Source organism: Chenopodium quinoa, unplaced genomic scaffold, assembly GCF_001683475.1.
Source record: "Chenopodium quinoa cultivar QQ74 unplaced genomic scaffold, ASM168347v1, whole genome shotgun sequence".
Taxonomy (NCBI): domain Eukaryota; kingdom Viridiplantae; phylum Streptophyta; class Magnoliopsida; order Caryophyllales; family Amaranthaceae; genus Chenopodium; species Chenopodium quinoa.
In genome coordinates, this window is record NW_018743920.1 from 5548937 (window position 1) to 5572356 (window position 23420).

General features: G+C 34.2%; 1 protein-coding gene across 2 annotated transcripts in view; it reads right to left on the minus strand.

Moving 5' to 3' along the window:
• LOC110688118 (midasin-like) overlaps window positions 1-23420 on the minus strand; it is a 44459-nt gene that overhangs the window by 6919 nt on the left and 14120 nt on the right. For both annotated transcript variants that reach the window (XM_021864806.1, XM_021864805.1), the window contains 40 exons: window positions 22150-22300; window positions 20516-20589; window positions 19969-20116; window positions 19162-19260; window positions 18947-19047; window positions 18710-18799; window positions 18567-18632; window positions 18297-18461; window positions 17967-18174; window positions 17008-17891; window positions 15218-16780; window positions 14792-14981; window positions 14652-14717; window positions 13842-13918; window positions 13512-13760; window positions 11976-12111; window positions 11807-11892; window positions 11623-11708; window positions 11374-11515; window positions 11203-11292; window positions 10351-10474; window positions 10114-10268; window positions 8309-8422; window positions 7770-7922; window positions 6400-6579; window positions 6140-6319; window positions 5959-6060; window positions 5644-5880; window positions 5449-5568; window positions 5073-5154; window positions 4852-4982; window positions 4600-4764; window positions 3774-3849; window positions 3569-3681; window positions 2955-3034; window positions 2609-2722; window positions 1899-1967; window positions 1608-1764; window positions 396-526; window positions 228-322 (listed from right to left, as the gene is read on the minus strand). In XM_021864806.1, the coding sequence (XP_021720498.1) occupies window positions 228-322; window positions 396-526; window positions 1608-1764; window positions 1899-1967; window positions 2609-2722; window positions 2955-3034; window positions 3569-3681; window positions 3774-3849; window positions 4600-4764; window positions 4852-4982; window positions 5073-5154; window positions 5449-5568; window positions 5644-5880; window positions 5959-6060; window positions 6140-6319; window positions 6400-6579; window positions 7770-7922; window positions 8309-8422; window positions 10114-10268; window positions 10351-10474; window positions 11203-11292; window positions 11374-11515; window positions 11623-11708; window positions 11807-11892; window positions 11976-12111; window positions 13512-13760; window positions 13842-13918; window positions 14652-14717; window positions 14792-14981; window positions 15218-16780; window positions 17008-17891; window positions 17967-18174; window positions 18297-18461; window positions 18567-18632; window positions 18710-18799; window positions 18947-19047; window positions 19162-19260; window positions 19969-20116; window positions 20516-20589; window positions 22150-22300 (7249 nt within the window). The remainder of the gene's footprint in view (window positions 1-227; window positions 323-395; window positions 527-1607; window positions 1765-1898; window positions 1968-2608; window positions 2723-2954; window positions 3035-3568; window positions 3682-3773; window positions 3850-4599; window positions 4765-4851; window positions 4983-5072; window positions 5155-5448; window positions 5569-5643; window positions 5881-5958; window positions 6061-6139; window positions 6320-6399; window positions 6580-7769; window positions 7923-8308; window positions 8423-10113; window positions 10269-10350; window positions 10475-11202; window positions 11293-11373; window positions 11516-11622; window positions 11709-11806; window positions 11893-11975; window positions 12112-13511; window positions 13761-13841; window positions 13919-14651; window positions 14718-14791; window positions 14982-15217; window positions 16781-17007; window positions 17892-17966; window positions 18175-18296; window positions 18462-18566; window positions 18633-18709; window positions 18800-18946; window positions 19048-19161; window positions 19261-19968; window positions 20117-20515; window positions 20590-22149; window positions 22301-23420) is intronic.

A 23420-nucleotide genomic window follows, 5' to 3' on the forward strand; every position in this document is an offset into this window, starting at 1 on the left:
TTATAGAAAGAGACACTTATTGAGTGCCAGAGGGTCACACAGGACAAAACCTAACTCACAAAGTGTAAGCTTAGGCTCATAAAAGGAGCTTAGGAAAGGGTTCCACAAAGTTTGGTCCCCTGATCTTTTGCACCTGATATGACCCTCTGCCACTACAATTAATAAGGAAATCAAGAATATCAATGAATTAAATATTTAATCTGATAGGCAAGGAAATCTTTCAGTACCATCACGTGACGTATGAATATTTAATTTTCTTTCACCATGAAAGCACTGTAAGGCATCATCAGCTTTTGTCTTCCAGTCTTCATACCAAGTTGTCCTGTACAGAATAAAATATGTAAGAAATAAGCATATGTTGATATAAAAAAGAACCTAGAGATAAGACAATTTACCTGTAATCAAAATGAGATATATCAAATAAAGAAAGTTCTCGATCCTTGTCAGGCGAGTGGTCAAACTTCTGGGATTTCAAACCTTCAGATTCCTGAGTAAGGACAAGCATAACTGGCTGCTGGAGTGCATCCTGCATCAACATGAATCAGAGGTGAATGATATAAAAAAATATCCAGAAAAGAAAGAACAACGAAAATAATTCAACAGTAAGCTAGAAGGGGTATGTAACTTGTTTCCTCAAACTTAAAATACTTGCTACATATCTATTTAGGAAGCCTTTTCTCTCTATTTTTTCTATAAATAGAAGCCAACATCAGCAGTATGTACCCACCTGCTAATTTCTTCTACCTATTCACTCCACTTTAGAGTCATGTAATAGCAACAAGAAATAGGGAGAGCAAAGTTTGAGTAATCATCCTCTTCAAAAGCACAATGAGCTACTTGATCATCCATTGGACAAGCAAGAAAGTCTAGGAAAAATACTCTAAGCATATGCCATAAGCACTTTTAATGCATCATAAGATAACGTACATGCATGTTTCATCAAAAACCCTCCAACCAAATATTCCAAGATTAACCATATATGAGAATACCAGCTCAGTGGTTCTATTGGTCAGAAAGTCAAATTGGGATCTACATTATTAGAGCCTTTAAAGCTACTTCCACCATCTCATTGATATGTCAATGTTCCTATTTTGGTTTGTCTCACTTTACTTTCCTCTATTTACCATAAAACATATACACCTTATCATGCTCTCCTAATCACACCCTCAAATAGATTACGAATCAAATTCCATTCATTTATTATATTCATGGATATATGGAATGACTTCGATAGAACAGCACTAGTATATAATTTACAAATACACAAGGATACAAATATTGCTTTCAGATAAAGAGTATGTAAAGAGATGTTTACTTTAGGTTTAGAAATATAACCATTAGTGGAACAACAACGCATACCAAATTAAATATTTGCTTTCGATAAAGAGTATGGAACTACTTGGATCACTCCAAATTAAATTCAGTTTCAGCAGAAAATTTATTAATTGGATTATTACACATGCAATACATACCACTATCAGCTGACTAAGAGGAACAACTACCAAACCTTTAAACAAGAAAATCAGAAAACTTCTAGAGATTTGACTTGTTCCAGACACGTCAATGATGTTTAAGTACACAACAACACAAGTAAAGAAATTACTTACAGTGTACTTTTGTATGAGTTTTTTCAGCTTTTGACGATTTCTTTTTGAGATTTCAAGGGACACAAGCTTTTCAGGACGATCCCATTGGCATAGCTTTAAAAGTTCTTCCAACTCTCTTTTTATGTTCTTAGTGCTAGAGGCAATGTGATTCATAACCCTATAGAAACAGATATTAATATCATTAAGCCATCAACAAAATTTTACAGCCTCCATCATCAACATAGAGTAGAGAATATTATATAAGAGGGATTCAGCAGAAACAAGAAATTGCTATTATGTGTAAAGACTTACACTGGCAGTGATTGCATATAGAAACCAAAAACATTGTATAAGACATCTTGATTTTCCTTCTGTGTACAACTGCACATTTAAATGAAGTGTGTTCATATAGCATTATGGCATGAATTTGAAAGATCACGATTTAATAAGTTAGTTGTAACATTGGAGGTAGATAGAAAAGCCAGCATCAGGTCACATGTTGATAACAAATTTGATGCTTTTGTATTTTCATTCAACAACAGCAAAGAGGGTAAAAGGGAAGAATCAGTAGCTACTGATAATTTTATTCTTTGAATGGGCTAAAGTTGCAAAAAAGGAAAAACACAATTGAAATTTGTAGCAGAGTTGTTCTTTGGAGACAAGTACAATCTGAAGTCTGCCAACAGATGCAAAACATAGATAAAATGGACACTGGCAGACAAAAAAAACGATCATGTTACAGGTCATAACAATTTATCAAGGATTATATAGATAATTTCAGCACATTCAATTACTCAGAGGCAAAAAAACCAAGCAGTAACCGAAAAAACTGTTGCAGAAATGAAAAAAAAAGAGCATTTTCTATATAAAAGGATATTAATTGAGGCAGAAATATTATATATAAACTTCACTTGGCCATAAATTTAGAAAATGAAAAATAAAAACAAAATAAAAGGAAAGCATAGGATCCCAGGCATATGCCATAATTAAGGGAAGAATCACAAAGCGTAGAGAGTAAATACCTAGCATAGGATCCCAGGCATATGCCATAATTAAGTTGCCCATAAAAGGAAAGCATGAGTTGCAGACGTCTTTTAAATTCACCAACACTAGATGTTCGAATAAACTCCTCTAAGCTGCAGGGACATGTCAGACAACATTTGAATCAGCAGTTGCTTCATCTGAAGTTACACATTATGGAAATAGCAATTGCATTGTATTTCAATTCCTGGGAAGGGGCTATGTAAGCAACTTTTTGAGATTGTAATTAGTGAAATTGATAGGATGTTGTAATTCATCTATAATTTCAGTCACACAAAACTTCCAAATTTAGCCGATTAATAATCACTAAGATTGCAAATGACATGCCTCTGCAGGGAGAATTGAGTATATTCAGCAATATCTGTAGTGCTTTCTCTATGCAGAACCAAGTAAAGTGGAAACCATAACTGCATCAAAAAAATAAAAAATACTCATCAATATGCCTTGCATTAATAGAAAATAGAGGGGCAAAAGGGCAACATATTATACCGATACTATCTTAAAATGGTAGCCAAACAGCTTGATGACATCAAAGTTTACATTACATAAATTATCTATCTACTAAGACACTATAATGACACAACTGGATCCCTCTGATACATCCCCTATACATGATTCATTTGGTCACCCATCTTGGTCTTACTTCTTGGCTCAGGTGAATAAGATCTAAGCTATCACTAGCCGTATACATGTATTAGGGAGTGTCATAAATTAAATGAGAATAAGCCAGAACAGAACTGAAGTCTGAGAAATAAGAATATTCAATGCTCATCATAGTTTGTTTCAAAGCCCAAGAATATCACCAAGGTTCTACTGACAAGATTCTGAAGAAGACTAATATAAGATCATCAACATGCATACTAACAATTTAAAATCTTGAAACCAAAGAAATTATTATTGAGAGTTATTTAAAAATAATAAATAAAAAACCAGACAATTACCTTCACAGCATTCATCTCAAATTGAATAAGAACATCATCCAACATGGTTTTCCAAACATTGAACTCCATCTTTTGAAAGGACGAAATAAGAGCAACAATAGGTTCTAGCTCATCTATTACAGAAAAACCAGAATAAAGTAAATGATCCAAATTATAAATGAAAAGTAATTAGTGATCTTGCTCATGAAAAAGCCATGTGCCTCACCAGCAAGAGGAAATTTTGCACCATTTTCCTGCAGTAATATCACTCGGCTAACCAAAAATTGCATGCCTGATAAAGCCTTCAGAAGATACAAGAAAAAAAAAAAGATAAGAAAAAGCAATAAACTCTTTCAAACTGTTAAAAGGAAATAATCAGCAGAAGGCATGCCAAACTCTAAGTGCAGCTCTGAATGTTCAACATAGTAATTCTGATATATTTAGATATAGGGACTCTTTTTTTTACACATTCCCTTATAACTCTAATACAATTTATCTACCAAAATGTAGTGATATTTAGCTGCGCTCTATTCATGGAGCTGGAGTTCAACTTTTCAAATTCCACTATCTACCCCTCTATTTTGAACCATCTTTCTCACTTCAGCCACCCTAATACCCCGCTTTACCGCAGGCGCACTAATCCCAACATCTCAAAAATAAACTCATATGCTTCCCATTTAATTACAAGATCAAGGATTGACTACTCAAACCCTAGATCTTATAATTTGATGGTGTACAACAAAGTATGTGATTGTTTTTTTTTTTTTTTTTTTTTTTGGCTCTTTGACATTTTCTCTGCTTCCATATCTAGCCGTATCCATATGCAAAGTGACATGTCTGACCTGTATTTCATACCTGGATCAATTTTACACCAGTACGGTGAAGAAAATGCCACATTTAAATAACAAAGATATATCAATCCAGAGTTTCATGAAACGTCTTTTAATCAAAATTGTTATTATTCCAACATCTATCAACATGATGCCTCACCTGCATTAAGTTTCTATTTTAAAGCACAACATCCAGAACCTATGAAAAATAAGTCTAAATACCTGAGCAACAGAGGTGCTCGGAGGAAGACCCAATAGCATATCAATAATATCCAGGATCTTCTGCAGTCCTGGATGTTCATCTCGCAGCTCTAACAAAGAGAGAACTTTCTTCCTAAGAGCACTGATCAACTCCACCATGCTTGCCACGACAGCAGGATTTGGATCCTAGTTGAAAAATGATGTTATGTTCATCGTAGATTGTAGCAAAGGATTAACAGTCGGAATGATGTGTAGGAAAATAGGATTCAATACCTTGTAAAAATTCCGTGAAACAACTGTCACATTGGATAAAGGCTGCATATGTTCATGCTCGAGACAGAGGCGAAGCATATGCTCCCCAACAAGTTTAGCATCCAAAAAGGAAACAGATGTTCCCGTTATATCTAGACAATAATTTAATCAACCAGTAAATGACCTTTACATGAAACCTTGACAGATCAAGTTAAAATTGCTTTGATATTTGCAATTCTTACCTTTTAGTAATGTTGATCCAAGAGTATAAGATTTAACAAAAACATTCAACTTTTCTGCATTAGACATCTGGACAATACCCATCTGCAAAAACGGAAAAGTAAGTGGCTAGCAAAAAATAAGAAGTTTAAGAAACATAGAAAATAAATTATAAGACAGAACATGGAATATCATAAAATAGAAAATATGACAAATCAATCAAAAGGAGAATAAATTTATGACCAATGATATGATACTTGTATATCTTATGCTAACAATTAACTACAGACAAAATATCAATCCAATATCAACAGCAGCAAACCCCTCTGACAATGCTGGACACAAAAAAAAACCAAGGGAAAGAAGAAAAACGATAAAATTAAAATGTTCAAGACATACAGTTTCAATAAGATTGTTTGATCCAAATAGCCTATCATGCACATTCACCATGGTGTTGAGTATGGATTCTGGAATAAGATTCCAATCTCCAGAGCTTTCAAACTGATCAATAGCATCGTTCTGCACAATCAGGTATTTTATTCAAATTCCGAGCACATGAAAAATAAAAAATGTGGAAAAAGTTGAAGGTTTTACCCCTTCAGTAGATATAGTATTCTCTTCTTCATGTAACAACTCCTCCTTCCATTCAGTGAAGCTATCGCCCGAAAATGAATTGTTCAGAGATGATAAATCAATCTCATATACATTATCTAGCTTAAAAGGGCGTGGCCTGAACTTGTACAGCTGTGTTTCATTGTCCTTCTCAGTTTTCTCTTGAACTTTAGCATTGCTCCACAATCTCGTAAAGAAGTCAGATATCTTATCAACAATCTGATTCAAGGAAGTACATTGAAAGAAATGAGTTCTCCATTTGAATTAATCACAACCATTATAAAGGCAAATCCTCACCCCAAAAGATGCAGCATCCAAAATCTTAGTGCTACTGACAAGTTTCACAACATGCCCTAGCATGTTATCCAAAAGAGAAGCTTCCAATCGGAAAGATGTAACCTGATATATGTCAAAAGAAATCATTAAAACCATAACTTTATCAAGAACTCGTGATGCTAGAGTTACCAGAAACACAAACCTTTCCTCCATCTCGTTCAGTTGATTTAATAACCTTTTTCAATAAATCCACCTTTTCCATCCTAGTGCATGCTGAAAAATCAACACTGTAGAAGGGGAACTCAGGTGTACCATAGTTTATCTGGACTTGTCTCTCAAAAGGATGTCCATGAGGAAATCTCATGATTGAATAAATTGCATCCTGAGTACATTTTTTCTATTAGTTAGAGGTGAAGTAACAATGTAAAAAAATGAACAATATCAAAGGGAATCGCCTAATACCAGAATGGGATCAATTTTGATTTCTTGCATTCTACCAAGAAAATCCGTCTGAAGGGTACTTGACAAGAGCAGTGCCAAACCCAATTTCATTTCATAAATTGCAACTTGAATTGGCTGAATAATATCGACATAACTGTCATACTCCTCTGATAAGCGATCGATAAAGCAGCTTGCAGTAGCCTGAATGCAAAAGCATTGCTAGGTCAAACAACTAGGTTCTGTTTTAAAGAGAAATTCCCTTTGGGATGATAGACAGCACAATCAAATGAGGTTACAAGTAAACATGGGCTAAAAAGGCAGTTGTAAGATGAAAGCCAAAAAAAAAAACAAAAAAAAAAAAAAAAACAGTTATTACACGTAATCTATAAGCTACTAAAGACAGAATATTATAGTACAAATGCTGCTCAAATCATCAGATACATCACAGCAGTCTAAGCGATATTAAAAACAAGGGCTAAAGTGCCATTATAGCTTGTGCCACGAGGTGCCAAATAACAGCTGACTATGTTAGCAAAACAAAAGCCTATAATATAGGTGGAAGAACAACATTATCAACTAAACAAGGTATGAGGCAAAGAAAGTTTCTTACCATATCCTGCTGAAAACTGAAATATATATTACAACAAAGCCATCTAATGTACTAGACACTATAATCAAAATCAAACACGCCTTGATATATAAGAAATGCTACAATTAATCATAATTTCATTGGAAAAGCTGGATATAACTCGCATTTCAGCTAAGTTAAGATAGGGATACTTTAAGCATGATTTTGGTATGATTATAATTTAAAATGCTTGAATTTAATAGCTCAAAGTACTAGAGGGGCATCTTAGATATTCAAGCCATACGTTTACTAAATAATAGGCAAAGGTGAGTTGAATATGAAATATTCTTAACAGCTCAAAGCTCAAAGATATTACAAAAATGGTGCAGGGGGGGGGGGGGGACGAAATTAAGAAAGGGGATAAAAGATGAGAGGGACCACAAATATCATGTGAATCACTTAAAACCCATGCAAATTATATAAGAGGCCAGCATACGTATATTGGATATTTGCAACGTATTATAAGTCTTCAAGAGAAAGGATGCAATAGATGTAATACTTAAAGGACAAAGGAATTGTAAAATGTTATATCAAAATTAACCTGTTAGCTGGTAACTGATAATTCAATAAATACCAAGAATAATAAGTAGTTGATTGCAAGACGCATAAAAATTAAGAATACTTAATCTTTGTACTATCTGCACCAATATTCCTCGTCCTACAAGTTTCTTTTTTTTTTTTTTTTTTTTTTCTTGCAGGCATGAGCATGAGCATGAGCACAGAAGGAATAAATCAATTTTAGAAAGAGCAAATAAAAATGTACCTGCCAGTTGCTAGCTTGGTTGATAAGATAAGACAGGTTGGTAATTTTCCTAGACTGCTCCAAAAGCTTCAATCCTGAGTTAACATTCTCAGAGAACTCAACACACTCGTCCTTTAATTTGATGAATTTTCCAGGATCTGAACGGTACACAATCTGAAACGGGAATTTAAACCTTTATAAACCATTAGGTTAAAAAACACAGCATAAAAACTAGATTTCAGGCTTCCATGTACTCCCAAATTCCAAAACATAGTAGCTTGATGACATGAGCAAATTGCAACTCTAACAAATGATATAAGTACTACATTTATCCGAAGAAACCATCAAGCTAAGCCCTTGACATCATATGACCAAATACTTTTTTTGCATGAACTGGCCAAGAACTCCACAAACTCAGTAAGCAGACACCAAATAAGCACACTAAAAGGAAGAAAAAACATTTGAAATCACTGGTGTAGTATTTAATCTTTTTCTTTAGTAGCAGTATTATACCATGCAACATTGTAATGACACTTTGCATTTTAGCTTTTAAACAGTACCTTTCTTTGCAACCTTTTACACTCAGTCTCATGTTTTTTCAACAATTTTGCTCTTTCATCATCAGAATTTCTTGTTGAAAACGATCCCGCACGATAATGACATTGATGTCTGACCTGAAATTTTCAAATGAAAGGCATTCAATTTTAAAATAACCATTTACACAAAGAGATGGGGTGTGCAGGCGACATATTAGGCAACTAATAGAACACCTTTCAATTTAATCTTACAAGAGAATAAACATCAGCAGTAATGACAAGCACATTAGAATTAAATGAAATAATAATCACATGCAAAAACACTCCAGCTACATCTAGTTTTTTTTTTGTTGTCCATTTTTTTTTTTTTTTTTTTTTAATTCCTTTTGATGAGCTACTGGGATGAATTTTGTTTTTGCTTTGTTCATATAGACTTGTCTTCATTTTCAACTTGTCTATTTCTCTTTTCTGACAAGCAGCAGCCAAAGAGTTTCCTGATGCCACGATATAGATGTGCTCGATTAAGAATAGAGTTGCTTGCTTGAGACCTAAGGGATTTAATTTCAACTGGGAGATCTACTTTCCTATTCTTTTACTAAGACAAAAGGAAATAAGTCACTGCAAACATAGCTCTATAAAGGCCTGATATGAAACAAGGCTCTTCAACATAATTCTCATCCTTCCTCAAATATCACTGTTACACGACTTTATAATTGTGCGGCAATTCCATTGATTACATAGTAATACAAACTTTGCTTCTGTGGGACATAAGAGAAAAAAATGTGGAATAGCAGCTCAGATGCAGAAAAAGTTAAAAAGAGTAGCCTAGTATTATTTATGGGTAAGTAGTATATGTTGAGTGATAATCAGAAGATATCATATGACTACAAGAGAATAATAAGACAGACGAGAAGAAGCCTGATACCTAAGACTGATAGTTTATAACAACTTTATTTTCTATTGTAGTTCAATTATTACGATTAGATATTCTAAAAAGGCTTAAAGTTTGATCAGAATAGGTGCATAAGCTCAATACTACTAAAAATCATTTTATTCTAAATGCTTTGAGGACTTTACAGAAGTATTAGCATACTATGAGAGAAGAACCATTCCTGTTTAAGATTTTGCTAACGTACTCGAGACTAAATTAGTACACTGGTAAATGTTAGTCACTTGTAAATGGTTGTGTCTCTCAATATAATCAATATAATGTTGCATGAAAATAGCATGAGCAACAGGGCTAGAATAAGGGGCTATCCCAATAGATAAAATTTGGACTTCTGGCTATTCAGATCAATGTAAACACAATAAAAGAACATAAAATCCTTGCAAGAATAACTTCAGAGTCATTCAATATAAAGAGAGCATTTAAGACTGATACAGTTATATTAATGTATCATATACTTCCTCCGTTTCTTTTCACTTAACACATTTCTCTAGTCACGTTTGCCAATGCACAATTTCAATCATTAATATCTTTAATTAACGATTAGTAAAAAGTATAAAAAGTTGATATTTTGAAGATATATACAGTGATGAATCTAACAAGATCCCACATGACTATATTTTTCATTACGTATAAATCACAAAACACGGTCAAAGGAAAGTGTGTGAATAGTGCTAAAGTCAAAACATGTCAACTAAAAGAATTGGAGACAGTACTTGTACAATCTAAAAAATAAGGAGTTTGAAAAAAAGAAAAATGATGTCATGTGAGCACTTTTACTCTACAGTGTATTATCCTGTGTATTGTTCTTGTTTATGATTGAATAAGAAGATAACACTAGAGTGATGAGCAAATAGCATGAAATAAAGGGGAAGTACAATACCTCACTTTCCAGTTCAAGTGATTGGCATTTATCCACCAGCTTCTGATATTTGGAACTAAACTTAATAGCTGGATCCAGCTCGTCGCAAGCAAGCAAAAGGTGAAATCGCAGGGCTCCAAGTCTTAACCAGGCACAGGAAATGTGATACAGCAATACTGAAGACAAAACATTGTAAAATTCATGCTTTAAGATTGTAATAAAGATGTAGATATATATAGAAATTGAGACAAACAGTACCCTCAAAGGAGTGTATATTATCAATGTCTTTGAGCAGTGGTTCAATAAATGGTTTCACAAGTGAAACAAATTTCTGATGTCTGGATAAACCCAAAAGTGAAAGCAGATTATTCATGTCATTTGGCTGCAAAAAACAACAAATAAAGGGTTAGGCAACCATTCTTCCTATATATATATATATATATATATATATATATATATATATATATATATATATATATATATATATATTGTTACTCGTTGCACCTATAATACTTGCTTGGAAAGCTAAATTAGTATCAGACATAGGTACAAAATACATAAATTCCTACTGACTGGATGAAATTGTGGTTTACCAACTTTCTACACTCTAGTACAACTTGTCTCAACAACTGTCATTATATTTAATTAAATAATCAACATTAATGTGACAGCTATCTTTTGATTCTATGAAGTAGGATGATCATTTATCAGTAAAGGGAAGAAGGCTCAATGTAATTTTTGAAGACTGGAGATTGAAGCCCAGGTAACCGGGGTAAACACTCTATTGGCCAGTAATCGGTCAAGCAAATAACATTTCCAATTTATCAACCTTTTGAACAAAAATTCCCCTGCCTGAAGACCGCACACTATCCAAGCTCCTCTCTTTTTCTTCCAATCCATAGAGAGAGGAGATGACTAGAAATGGCTGTCCTACTGGTAAGAATGGAAAAAAAAAAAAAAAACAAAAAAAAAAACAAAAGGAAACAGCATATGCCAAGAGTGTCCCACATTGCATCAGCAGAAAACAGCACTGAGACTTATATATTCTACAGTATAACTACAAAGAGGTCAGCAGAAGGCTATTACATAAAGTATAAAGAAAGACATTACCTTGATCTTATTCCTTTGAAGTAACATGAGACTTGATTTAATTTTCAAAAAGTCTTCAGCAGTGAAAGACTTTCTATGGGAAGATATAATCTGAAGATAGAGTATCAATTAATTTAGGCAGATGCACTACAATCGCAAAGGAAATGATTAGCAGGTAAATATGTGGCATACCTGCAGCAACAAGTTACGAGCACCACACAAAAGAGAATATTGCAAGTCTGTATTAGGCACAATGCTTTGCCAAATGTTTGATGAGCTAACCCTGAGCTTGAAACAATGGAAATGATAATCCTTCATAACAAATGCAGCTTGCCTGCAGCAAATCCAATAAAGTACACACATCAACACAGCAAACAACATATAGCGTGAAATCAACAGAAGAAGGTTAAGAAATATATCCCATCAAAGAAAAACTCTTACAGCATATTTTGTACTGTATCTGTCTTCACTGGCTTAAAAAGCACATTAGGCAATATTAATTTATAAGCATTTGATCCATAAAGATCCTGAAAAAAGAAGGAATATTTCGTGATCAAGTTTCTAGAAGGAATAGTCAAGGTAGGACAACAAAACCTCTTTTCAGTAGACAGAAATAACAGAATACCTTTTTAGAGACTATGGGGAAATTCCACAAGGAGGAATGCCATTTAAACCAAGTTTCTAGAACAGAACTAATGATTTTATGGCCAACTGCAACACAAAGAAAGATAAAAATTAAGATATTAGCACCAGACTTGTGACAGGAAATGTGACACAAGTAGAATTCATTTGACCTTCTGGTGTAGGCGTTGATGCATCAACAATCCACAACATTTCTTGATGAGGAACAAAATCTAAGGGCGCCCGTGATGAGAAATTAATCGAGAAGCGCAAAGAATTTTGCATATCATCACGCAATTCAGATACAAGCTGCAAAGAGATTCAAAGTTAAAACGCACAGCATTGGGGGGAAACCAACTGGTATTTAATGACCTTTTACCTCTCAACAGAAGACTAAGAAACATAATAACCCAACAATTCCAAATGAGTTACAAAAGTTTGCATAAAATATCCTAACTTAATTCACCTTAACATCAAGCTAACAACAAGGATGAAATGAAATACTCCCTCCGTTAATTTTTATTTGCAACTTTAGGGGGTTTTGCGGTTTACGAGGCAAAATTTAAGGGGCAAACATTAGTGGGAGTAAATGAAAGTGATTAAAGTGTTTGGAGAGAGAAAGTTGGCCCACCCACTAGCAAATGAAAGTGATTAAAGTGTTTGGAGAGAGAAAGTTGGCCCACCCACTAGTAAAATTATTAAAATCAGAATGTTTAATTAAGGGTAAATTTGTAATTTTCAGGGTTTTTTATGTACTAAAAATAGAAATAAAATAGAAAGTTGCACATAATGGTTAGCGGACTAAAATGGCAAAAGTTGCAAATAAAAATTAACGGAGGGAGTATATGTTTTCCTGATTGAGATCAAGCCACAGGAGAGGGCAAGCAAGACCACACTCCATCAAAAATCTTGCATTAGCACAGATTCTTGGGTTTTGTAAATTATAACCCAAATACCATAGTTAATTGGCATTTTAGAGAGAATTTTTTAAGTAAAGGACTGATAGGTTTCTAAGGAAAATCAACTTTTTTGAATTCAATTTTTCGACCTCTTTTCTTGTTTAGTGCCTAGTTTACTCCCTTCGTCTCTTACTACTTGCTACATATTCAAAATTTGAAAGTCATCAAATAATCCCTGAAAGAACTTATAACAAACTATTTTCCTTAAATTTATCTTTAAAGTAGAGCGAATAAATTGGGACTTCTCTGAAAGATTGTCCCAAAGCAAGACTAACAAGAACAATGAGACAAAGAGGCATCAGTATCTTAATAAGAAGTTGAGCGTTAATTTAAAAAATTAGAAACAAAAGCAATACCCCTACAATTGTCATCATTATCATATAAAAAAGTCTATAACATTATAAATTTACAAAGATCTTGTTTTTAACAACCCTTCATAAACAATGTTATTCATATAACAATCCCCCATCCCATAATACCAGGGTTAGCTTTCATTGGCACATGTTATTAGGAGAATAATCATAGTGAGTTTGAGTTAAGAAAAGTACGTAAATTTTATATAAATGGTAGCTAATGACAGATTTTCCTGATTTCACCTTTACTAAAGATAAATGTGAAACAAATCCACTAAACGCATAAAAAGTATTAATGATTAGCATATCCGTGAAACTAGCAAAAACATATATTATAGTAGGCAGCACGTTTATTATAGATAGGAATTAAAAAAAAAATTAAAAAAAAATGGCATACCGATTGTAACTCTTTGGGATCAGCAAGAATGATTTCTGATAAATCTTGGAGCAAAAATAAATCCAGCAATAGACTTGTCTCATCAACTATAGGAAGTGTATCTATCCACGTCTCAAAACCACACCTATGGCTCACGATTTCAGGTACAATTATACAGCAAGCAGAATTTCCAAGAGAATATCCAATTGTCTGAGATCTGCTATTTGCTTCCAGTACATTCGTTTCACATTCAAATCTTTTTAAAAGCATCTGCGCAAACCATCAATCATGTTAGCTATTAAAGAAGAAGGATATGCATGTGTGTGTATGTGTGTAATAATAAAGACATACCTCATACATCTCCTGAAGTTTATCTGCAATGTCCCCCTCTTCATATCTCCCGAATAGAGAAGATGACATGCAAACACCTATAGATCCCGAGGGGGGAAAAAAGAAAAAAAAGATAAAATGCTACTTGATTTCTACCAACCAAAGCAAAATACACAGAACAAAGAGAAGAGTCAGGACACAATATCCAACTTCAAAGTTGAAACACAAAGGCCTTCAATTTGATGTGTCCACGAAACAAAGAGCGAATTAGGCTTCCTTACAGAGGATCTGAGGCAAATCCAATTGAAATGATCTTGGCAACAAAGTTATCCGATTGGAAAACTTAAATAAAATATCTTATATAATTCAAATGAACTCCTCTACCAAATGCCATTTATTTTAATGTAAGGTTTCTTTAAGGAATTGTGTGTCGAATCACTCCTTTGAGTTTCTCTGAGAGTAACTTATGTAGGGCATGAAAGGAAAAAAAAAAGGGAATTCCTCTGCATAACTCTCTCTGTCTCTCTCTCGTACTGAACATTAAAGTTTTTAATTTTCAATTTTCCATGTTTCAATATTCATTTTCCTTGCAACAAGTAGAGATACAAGTACAACACAATTATTAAAATCAAAAGAAGCATACAAATTTATTCCTTTCTTGAGAAAATCACATCTTTTTCCAAAACTCATCATATATCCATGAAACAATGGAAGATTACCCCACAAAAATGAAGCACATAGGTTGTGAGACAATGGTTACTTCATTTGATTAAATCTGCATGTGTTAGCTTTATCAAAGATGACAAATAGTGTTAAAGGAACTTAGCCTACCTTGCATGAAAAGAAAACGAAATTCTTGATTCGTTGATACAGCAGTTTCAACAATACGATCATCCACTACAACATAAATGATTATCAGCAAAATATTCATACCCTACAAAAATAACTAACACATGTGAAAGTACACATACACTGCTTCTGTAAATGTTTTCTTGGCCAGAGTAGCTTTGCAAACCCAATAAGTTGCTGGAGTTTATTACATATGTCAGCAGAACAGGGTAAAGATGGATGGCCTCCATGTGCCCATAGCATTGACTTTTCGGAATTCAGAGAGTAAGGCAATCTTCTATTAAGACTTATCGACATCATATCAAAACTTCTCTACAATATTAACAAACAGAATTAGTTCACAATACAAGCAACCAACAGGCTAAAAAGACTTTCACAGAAGAGTAAAATGTCATGAAAGAATAAACAAGTCAGGGAGTACTCCCCTCAGCCCCCCCCCCCCCCCCCAAACACCCTCAAACCAAACATAAAGTAAATAAATTCTGTTTAAGTATGGGCCAGGGTGAAGAATCTAAGAGAATACATCATTTGAAAGAAATGGAACTTACCAACAAATTATTTGCTGCTTCAGGGAAAAAATCTCTCAATTTTAATGCAATCTTTATTAAAGCGCGCCAATGAACTAGCAAAGTTGTAAGCTCTGATGACACAAAAACATTCCAAAATAAGATGTGTTCTTCCAGAAGGTCAGTATATAATTGATGTAATATTTCAAATGATGGAGATTCAACAATCACATCAAGCACTTCTTTTTCCAGCTTTTGCAATGATTTCACCAGACATCCAAATGATTTATCACTGAAGTTTTCATTGATCTCAGCATTCCACTGCCACAGACTATGCCTTAAAAGTCTAACACACTTAATAGCATTAGAAAGCTGTTTTCCAGAAGAAACTGATAAGTTTGTGAGAACTTCAGCAGACTCCAGAGAAAGAATTGGCAACAACTCCAGGTCAAATTTTACATTTTGATAAGACATTTCATGGCGTTTTTGGAAGATGAACTTCCAGATTGGATGTTCCAATTCCATTCTAAGTAGATTCTCCACACCCAAAGAACCAAAGAATTGACAGCAGGGCTGCAACTGGGAATCAAACCAGCTAAACCACAAAAGACATAGATCAAAATCACTTTTTCTAGTGACTTGATCTATGGCCCAATCAACAGCAAATAAAAGCTTCTTCTTGGTGAGCAGAATATCATATTCCTTTGACAGAAAATAACTAATAGATTCACCGCTTTGACCTTGAGGGTACATTAATGTCTGCAACATCTTCAAGTCCAACAGATATATTGACTTGGAACCATTCGAGTAGACATCCTCCCTCAACATCTGATGCCTAGGAATGTAAAGTTCATATGATGCACATTGCACCCCAAGATACTCCAGATACAGGCAGTTTTGTCTGACAGAAGCTTCGACTGAGTACCAGACATAATCCCGAAGTTTCAAAGGCGCAGGCCACCCACCTGGCAAGCAAAGAGATAACCCTCCATTAGAGGCCTCTGTCACCTCCTTTGAACAAGAATCCCTCGAATTGACAATGAACTTTCCTCCAAGAAAAACAGAATCAAGGTTGGTCAAATAAGATGATTTTGCTTCTTGGACAATATGCCATCCTGCAGCTTCACCTAACGATGATAGATACGAATGCTCCCAGCTACAATGGAGACTCCACAGAACATCATTGCCAGTCATTAAAAGCTGCTCAAATAGATGAATCCATCGTCTCAGCTCAAGATAAGTAATATGTACACCAAGGCACAGACCTTCACTCCTAGCATGCATATGAGCTTTTGCCATTGAATCAACTAACATCCCATTTGGGATGTTAAATAATGCAAGAAAGCTCTTAATATCATCTAATTCTAACGCCTGAATCTTTTCTTTGTCATCTGCATTTAGTAGCCAATATGGGTGCATCATAACAATTTCAATTCCTCTATTTCTCATTGCACGAGAAACATCACCTTGGCTTGGGTTAATGGTGAAAAACATCCGAAAATTAGGATGTGGGGAGAGTTCCAACGGTTTTCCATCCACGTTACCGCACTCATTTACAGTGATTGATCCTTCTGATTCAACTAATGAATTGATTCGATCAAGAACCTACGATAAAAATAAAAAACAAAAAAAAAAAATCATATTAGTTTGACAAAGTTAAAATCGATCCACATGTACGGAAAACATAAAAACGACATCAATTTGAAAAATAAAAAATAAAAAAGTAGTTTCAAAATAGTTGGAAGTTAAAACTGATAACCAAACCAAAGTTTACATTTTATTTTACTTATATTTGCTACCAGATATGCAGTTCCACAAATAAAAAGGCATACCGTTGGATTGCAAAGATTAGCATCCTCGAGCACAATCCATTCTCCGTTCTCGATTGCCTTTATCAGTAGTCCGGCAGCCCACTCAAACTTTGCTGAAACTGGCCTTCCCTTTTGAATTTCCTGCAGCTTCTGAACTCTTTGCAAAACTATAGACAAATCGTTTAATGACCAAGACACAGGTAGAAGATACCTTTCCAAGTCCAACACTAGAAGTTCAATAATTTCAACCAACGAAGGTAGACTTGTCATCCAATAACCATCAGCAGTATCAGATTTTGTCATGTGACCGGAACTTAAATTAGATGATAAACAGAGCCATTTAGAAATCAGGTCTTTTCTTTCTCTTAAAAATTCATCAGCAGAAGAATCTAACTGCAAATTGCAGTACTCATTCATATAGCGCTCAACTTGAGATACAATAGAGTGGAAGTTCCTATAGGCATTATATTGCTCAAAGGACCCAAGCAACTCAGAAATGTCTGTAGCCGATGAAAGATTGATTTCATTGAGCACATTTCCAGTTAGTTGTGCAAGCAGCCTTATTAGTGATGTTTTGCCAGAAGATGTTGGCCCAACCAAAATTCCTAACCACTTATGCTGTACACATTGTGCAGCAGCTTCCAATGTATTCCTCAAACCTGGAAAAATCTTAAGCTCGCTACCAATGGTCTTAATGGACTGGAAATGATTCCTCTTAATACGAGTATTCCCGACTACTAAAAAGTGATCATCCATCTGTACACGTGGATAAGGATTTATAGAAGGCTTTATCCCAAAAACTTCTTCATATAACCGCAATACCTCCTTCCGATCTGCAGCAGTTCGCATTCTTTGCACATAAACAACATTTAGGAAACAATCGCTCTTAGAATTTCCAGATGAACCTGCATAAGATAATTCTTTAGCAAACAAATAAAATGTTTGTATCAGAAATACTTTAGGTATACTTAAAAAAATACCTTGAATTATCTGACAGGAGCGAATGATGTCACGCAGATTGAATTCCCACGGAGACCCCTGCTGCGCAAACTTATGACATACCATAGTCTCTTCATACAATCTCTTATTGAATGTAATCAATCGCACAAGTATGGACTCAGGGATTGATGGAAAGAGAGAACGGCATATAAAATGATAATCATGTTCACCTAACTCGTCCACATAAACCTAACAAAGACCAGGTCCAAAAAGAGAGGTTAATAAGGGCATAAGCTATTTTGCAACAATTATTTCAATAAATCTAAAACAAGAACAATAGGTATACGGTTACTGCATACATAACCACATACCTTTGTGAACCGATTAAGAAATGATTTTGGAAGACCCTTCCTCCCACCACCTTGACAAGATGGGTTCTGACAAGCAAAAACTCGGAAGGAAGATGGACACTTGAAAGACTGGCCCAACTCTGGAATAAACACCTCAGCTCGGTGGTCCAGAATAGCATTCAGACCCTGAAATAAAAAATCTCAGTGAGAAGGAGAAAAACACTCAAGAAAAGCTACAGTAGAGCCAAAACTCATAAACGATAGGAGCACAGAAATGAGAAATCTACATGCCTCTAAAACAGATTGCTGAGCTAAGTTGATCTCATCCAGTAATACCCAAGATCCCTCCTTCAAGGCCTGCGAACAAAAATCATAAACATTGTTACTACTGCAGTCTAGCTGAATAATCTACCATGAAAACAAAATTCCAGTACCTGCAATAAAATTCCATCCGACCAAGCAAATTGCAACCCTTCTTCACTCTCAATAGGCAAGTCTGAACCCAATAGGTCCATAATATCAGTCTGCAACAGGTCAAAATGAAAAATAACTTATAATGCAAAAGCAGCAAATAAAAAACACGCAACGACACAAAGAGTAAGAAATGCAAAAATATAAAACTTATAGGAGAATATATGGAGCTCAAAAGAGGCTAAAAGCGAAATTCTAACCTGTTCAGACAGGTTAATACGTACAACCTTGTGGCCTGAAAACTTTCCAATGGCCGAAATCAAACTTGTTTTTCCAACTCCAGGGCTACCTTCCAACAGCACTACATTTGGTAAAATTAATTAGGAAAATCAGCAGAATAACAAATTAGCACCAAGCTATATGGGGCAAAAAAATTATAAGAATTATAATAAAATAAAATAAAATAAAAACAAACCAGGCTTTGACAGTTGCATAGCACGCAAGACTCGCAAGACATTCCTATGTGTAGTAGGAGCCATGAACTCAAATCCACTATCTTCCACATGAACACCACCTACACAGAAATATATAAAGAACATAGTTTTAAAACAGCTAACAGTCCACAATTAATTTAACTGAAAAATGCATGCAGGTCCGATCCATCCTATAATTCATAATTTTACAGAGTTACATATCAGTTGAAATGGTTAAAAGGTTAAACTAACACAAAATCAAGTGCAATGCAACAATATCATGATCAATCCATAATAGAGAGCATAAATTTTTAAATATTACAAATCACGAGGAAATAAAGAAACAACAAAGAAAAGAAAGGAATGCTGACAGTCATAATCAAAGAAGAATTGTAGTGAGTCAAAACATGCTTTACAATACCAAATATAGCAGAAGATATGCAAATAAACTATTTAGGCTATCAAGCTATATAATAAAAAAAAAATGTCACATAGCTCTTACAACAAAACAAAAAGAAAAGCCAAACAAGATGATTGCCAGACCAATTTTCTTACCTTACTCCTAATTCATACCAAATTACAAACCAGATATGAAGAATTTGTGACATGTGAGAAGGTGAGTTTACATAGCAATAATTTCAAAAAAAAAATCTCCAATTTTTCATCAGAGCTATAAAATTCCACTCCAAGTAAATAGAAAATAATAAAAAGACAGAGCTTATTGTATCAGGAGACTAACAGAAAGGAATGGCACAACAATACATGACAGGCAACAGATTAGTTGGAGAAAGAAATTAATCAGTAAATACCTTTCACAATATAAAATGGATGAATGCCAAAAACATTGTCACATTGCATCTCCTCGGGTATTGAAATATCCACATCCGTGGTAATATCAGCCCATCCATAAATTCCCATCTGAAGTAGTTCTGAATCAATCACAGAGGAATCATCTGCCTGTAGCAAACAACTTAAATGAACTTGCAATTATCTTGAACCAACAACAGTATAGCTTAGTAGATCATAAACAATAAAGAGTACCAATGAGAACTGCAGAAACGTAACCATACACAAAAGATTCTGACTACATCATACACAACAATCCATCATAAAAATATAGAGTACTAATGAGAACTGCAGAAATGTAACCATACACAACAATCCATCATGAGGTCTTAAATTCTGACTACCTAACTACCTACAGGTGATTTTTGCACACTTTTGAGGCAAGATTTCCTTACATGATTTAAGTTAAAATGATGGTGTTAGTTATGGACTCAAGAGTACCAAATCCATTCCCTTACAGGAGAGAAAGAAACGAGAGATGAGACAAGACTAGCAGAACAGTAAGCACACCTTAAGCTGTTTCACAAGAAAGGCAAGGCATCTTTCTCTTACTTCAGCAGCTTCGTTCTTCAATATGCCAGTGCCTGGTTAAAAAAAAGAAGAGAACAAACGGAAGTGATTAACAGAAAAAAAGAATTCCATTACATAAAGATAATATCACAGAATTTACATATTTAGTAAGAAGTAGAAGAAGGCAAGCTTATGGGATCAGACATCAGATTTTTATATAATTTGGTAATGTAAACACAACTCCCAGCAGAGCTTTATCTCATAATTACTAAAGGTAAATGACGCAAGCCCATAGGTCATCCTGCAGGATGTTACCTAATAGGGTTCAAAACTTCAAATCATTCAAGACTAAAGCAGCCATAGTCAGCTATAAATGTACAAACCACTAATGTACTTGAGACACAAAATACGATTTAAAAAAAAAAAAAAAAAAAAACAATGAAGTTAGAATCATGATTAACTATGATAGATGAAATTTTTTTTTTTTTTTTTTTTTCTTTTATTTTTTTTATTTTGTGGTTCTTCACGGATAACTCTAGCTCATGAGAAACATACATATATGAACATAGCAAATAAACGAAGAACAAATAAGAAACATCTAAACGGAATATACATCAGAGTGAGAGAAGATGGTGGGGGGTGGGGGTTAGCAGAGTCAAGAAAGGGTCCTCATAATTTTCCTTTGTTCTTTTTGTTCAGAATACTTGCCCCGTCATATGTACACCTTTCCACTCACTCACTCACTCTTTATCTACTTTTTCCTTAGATCTACGGACTTTTTTACCCCATCTACCATACTTTATCCCCCACCTTATTCTTACACCAACTCTCTCTTTTTCAAAATTTTCCTAATCTACGTATCCCCAGTAGTGAGTCAAACTAAATGATGGAGATAGTTTGTATGCCTTTCACTTAGAATAGTTATATCAAAATAATTAATAAAGCTAGAGTGTGCCCTGTTAATTACCGTAGGATTCTAGTTTGAAGAACATAATACATACTTCCTCTGTTTCATATTAGTTGATATGTTCCTTTAAGCACTTGTCAATGTATGATTCGAAATATCAATATCTTCAATAATCAATAGGCAAACATTAATATATAGAAAGTATATATTGAGATAAGTCTAACAAGACCTCAAAATACTATGTTTTCTTAAGTATAAATCACAAAACAAAGACAAAGTAACTTATGTTAATAGTCTCAGAGTCAAAACATGACAACTAATAAGAGGCAGAGGAAGAATCAACTTCTCTAACTTATTTATTGTTGTTCTCTAAGAATTACTACAATTTCTCATCTCTTCTGGGTTTCCTTTTCAGGGGTGATCTAAGATTATACTATATTCGTCATGAGCATATTCTATTTAAATGAGAACAAAAAAAAAAACCCAAAATAAACAATATATCCTTACAATACAAAACGAAATTTAGTCGCCCAGTTGACTTTTTCTAATGATTTTTTAAATATAATTAAAGGTTGAACTATGTGTGCAGCTAGTACAAGTTAATTGTATCCATCTATGCAGACCCCTACCTATCCCTTCTCCATTTTATGTTATTTGAAAAAAAGGTAAGACCAATCTTAATTCTCTGGAACAAGATAATACAGTAAACAAAATACTATACACATACCCAAGCTCAGTCCATCAAGCAAAACAAGGAAAGCCCCATGCAAAAATGCAAAATTAGGATGTAAGCTCTTCTCTGTCTTTGAAACAAAGTCCAACCAAGCGAGAAGGTCCCTCACAGTAAGCATCCTTCCTGCTTGTATCTGATTGAACCACTGTAGAATGATAAAACATGCGTTAAAATCATATAAAGGTAAATAGCGCATTGTACTATCCATATTTGACAGGAAGAGGAATGATTCATGTATCAAACTAAGATGCAAAAAAAAAAAAAACATGTTCCAAATTTGATAAAGAACATGTCAATCTATCTTGAATAGCTAAAAGATTATAAAGCTTAAAACAATTACTACCTCTGTTATGTATATAATGTACCCACTTTCCATTTTGAGGAGTTTTTATATGATGTACCCAATTTAAATTATTCTATTTTGGTTAGCACATTTTACAATCTTATCCCCTTACACACAATATATACATCCACACTCATTGTCTCTAACTTAATCCACCTTTCTCTTACACCCCCTTACCTCTTAACTATATCTCTCTCACTTTATCCAACTTGCTCTTACACCCAAGTACCTTTTTACTACATCTTTCTTACTTTATCCATCTTTCTTACTTTATCCATCTTTCTCTTACACCCACTAAGTCAACAATAAATGGGTATATCAATAGAAACGGAAGGTTTACATTCAGCCAATACCATAAACATGCTCAAAGGAAAGAATACGGCCCCTTGTACTTGTAAACATGTACTCATTTACGCTGCCTTCCCACCTCAGATGCTCAAACAATGGCTTAAATTAAGGAGAGCTCAAAGGAAAGAATACGGCCCCATATACTTCTCTTTTTGGATCTTATCCAACATTTTTGTCATAAAAATCTGCTACTAATCATCTATTGTGATTCAAGAGACTAAAGAAATCAGATGTAGTGGTACCGCGTACAATGCTTAGTTGGCCAATATTTGGTGTATGTGTTTACATTTAAGTGCCATAAAGTAACATTAAAATGTCATAATTTTGTAAAGTTACATTGTAGAAGCATTTTCTTTGGTGTCCTTTCGTAAGATGGCAAGGGTTTGTAGGTGCTAAACTGCAAATCATTAAAGAAATTAAAGAAATGTTGTTTGCATATAAAAAATTATTTTTTCACAAAGACACCTTATCCTCCCCTGCTTTGTATTATTCTCTACTATGTTACTCCGACTCTTCACTTTACCTACACTATCTGTGTTGAATACTTGACTCCACATTTTACCAAAATCACACA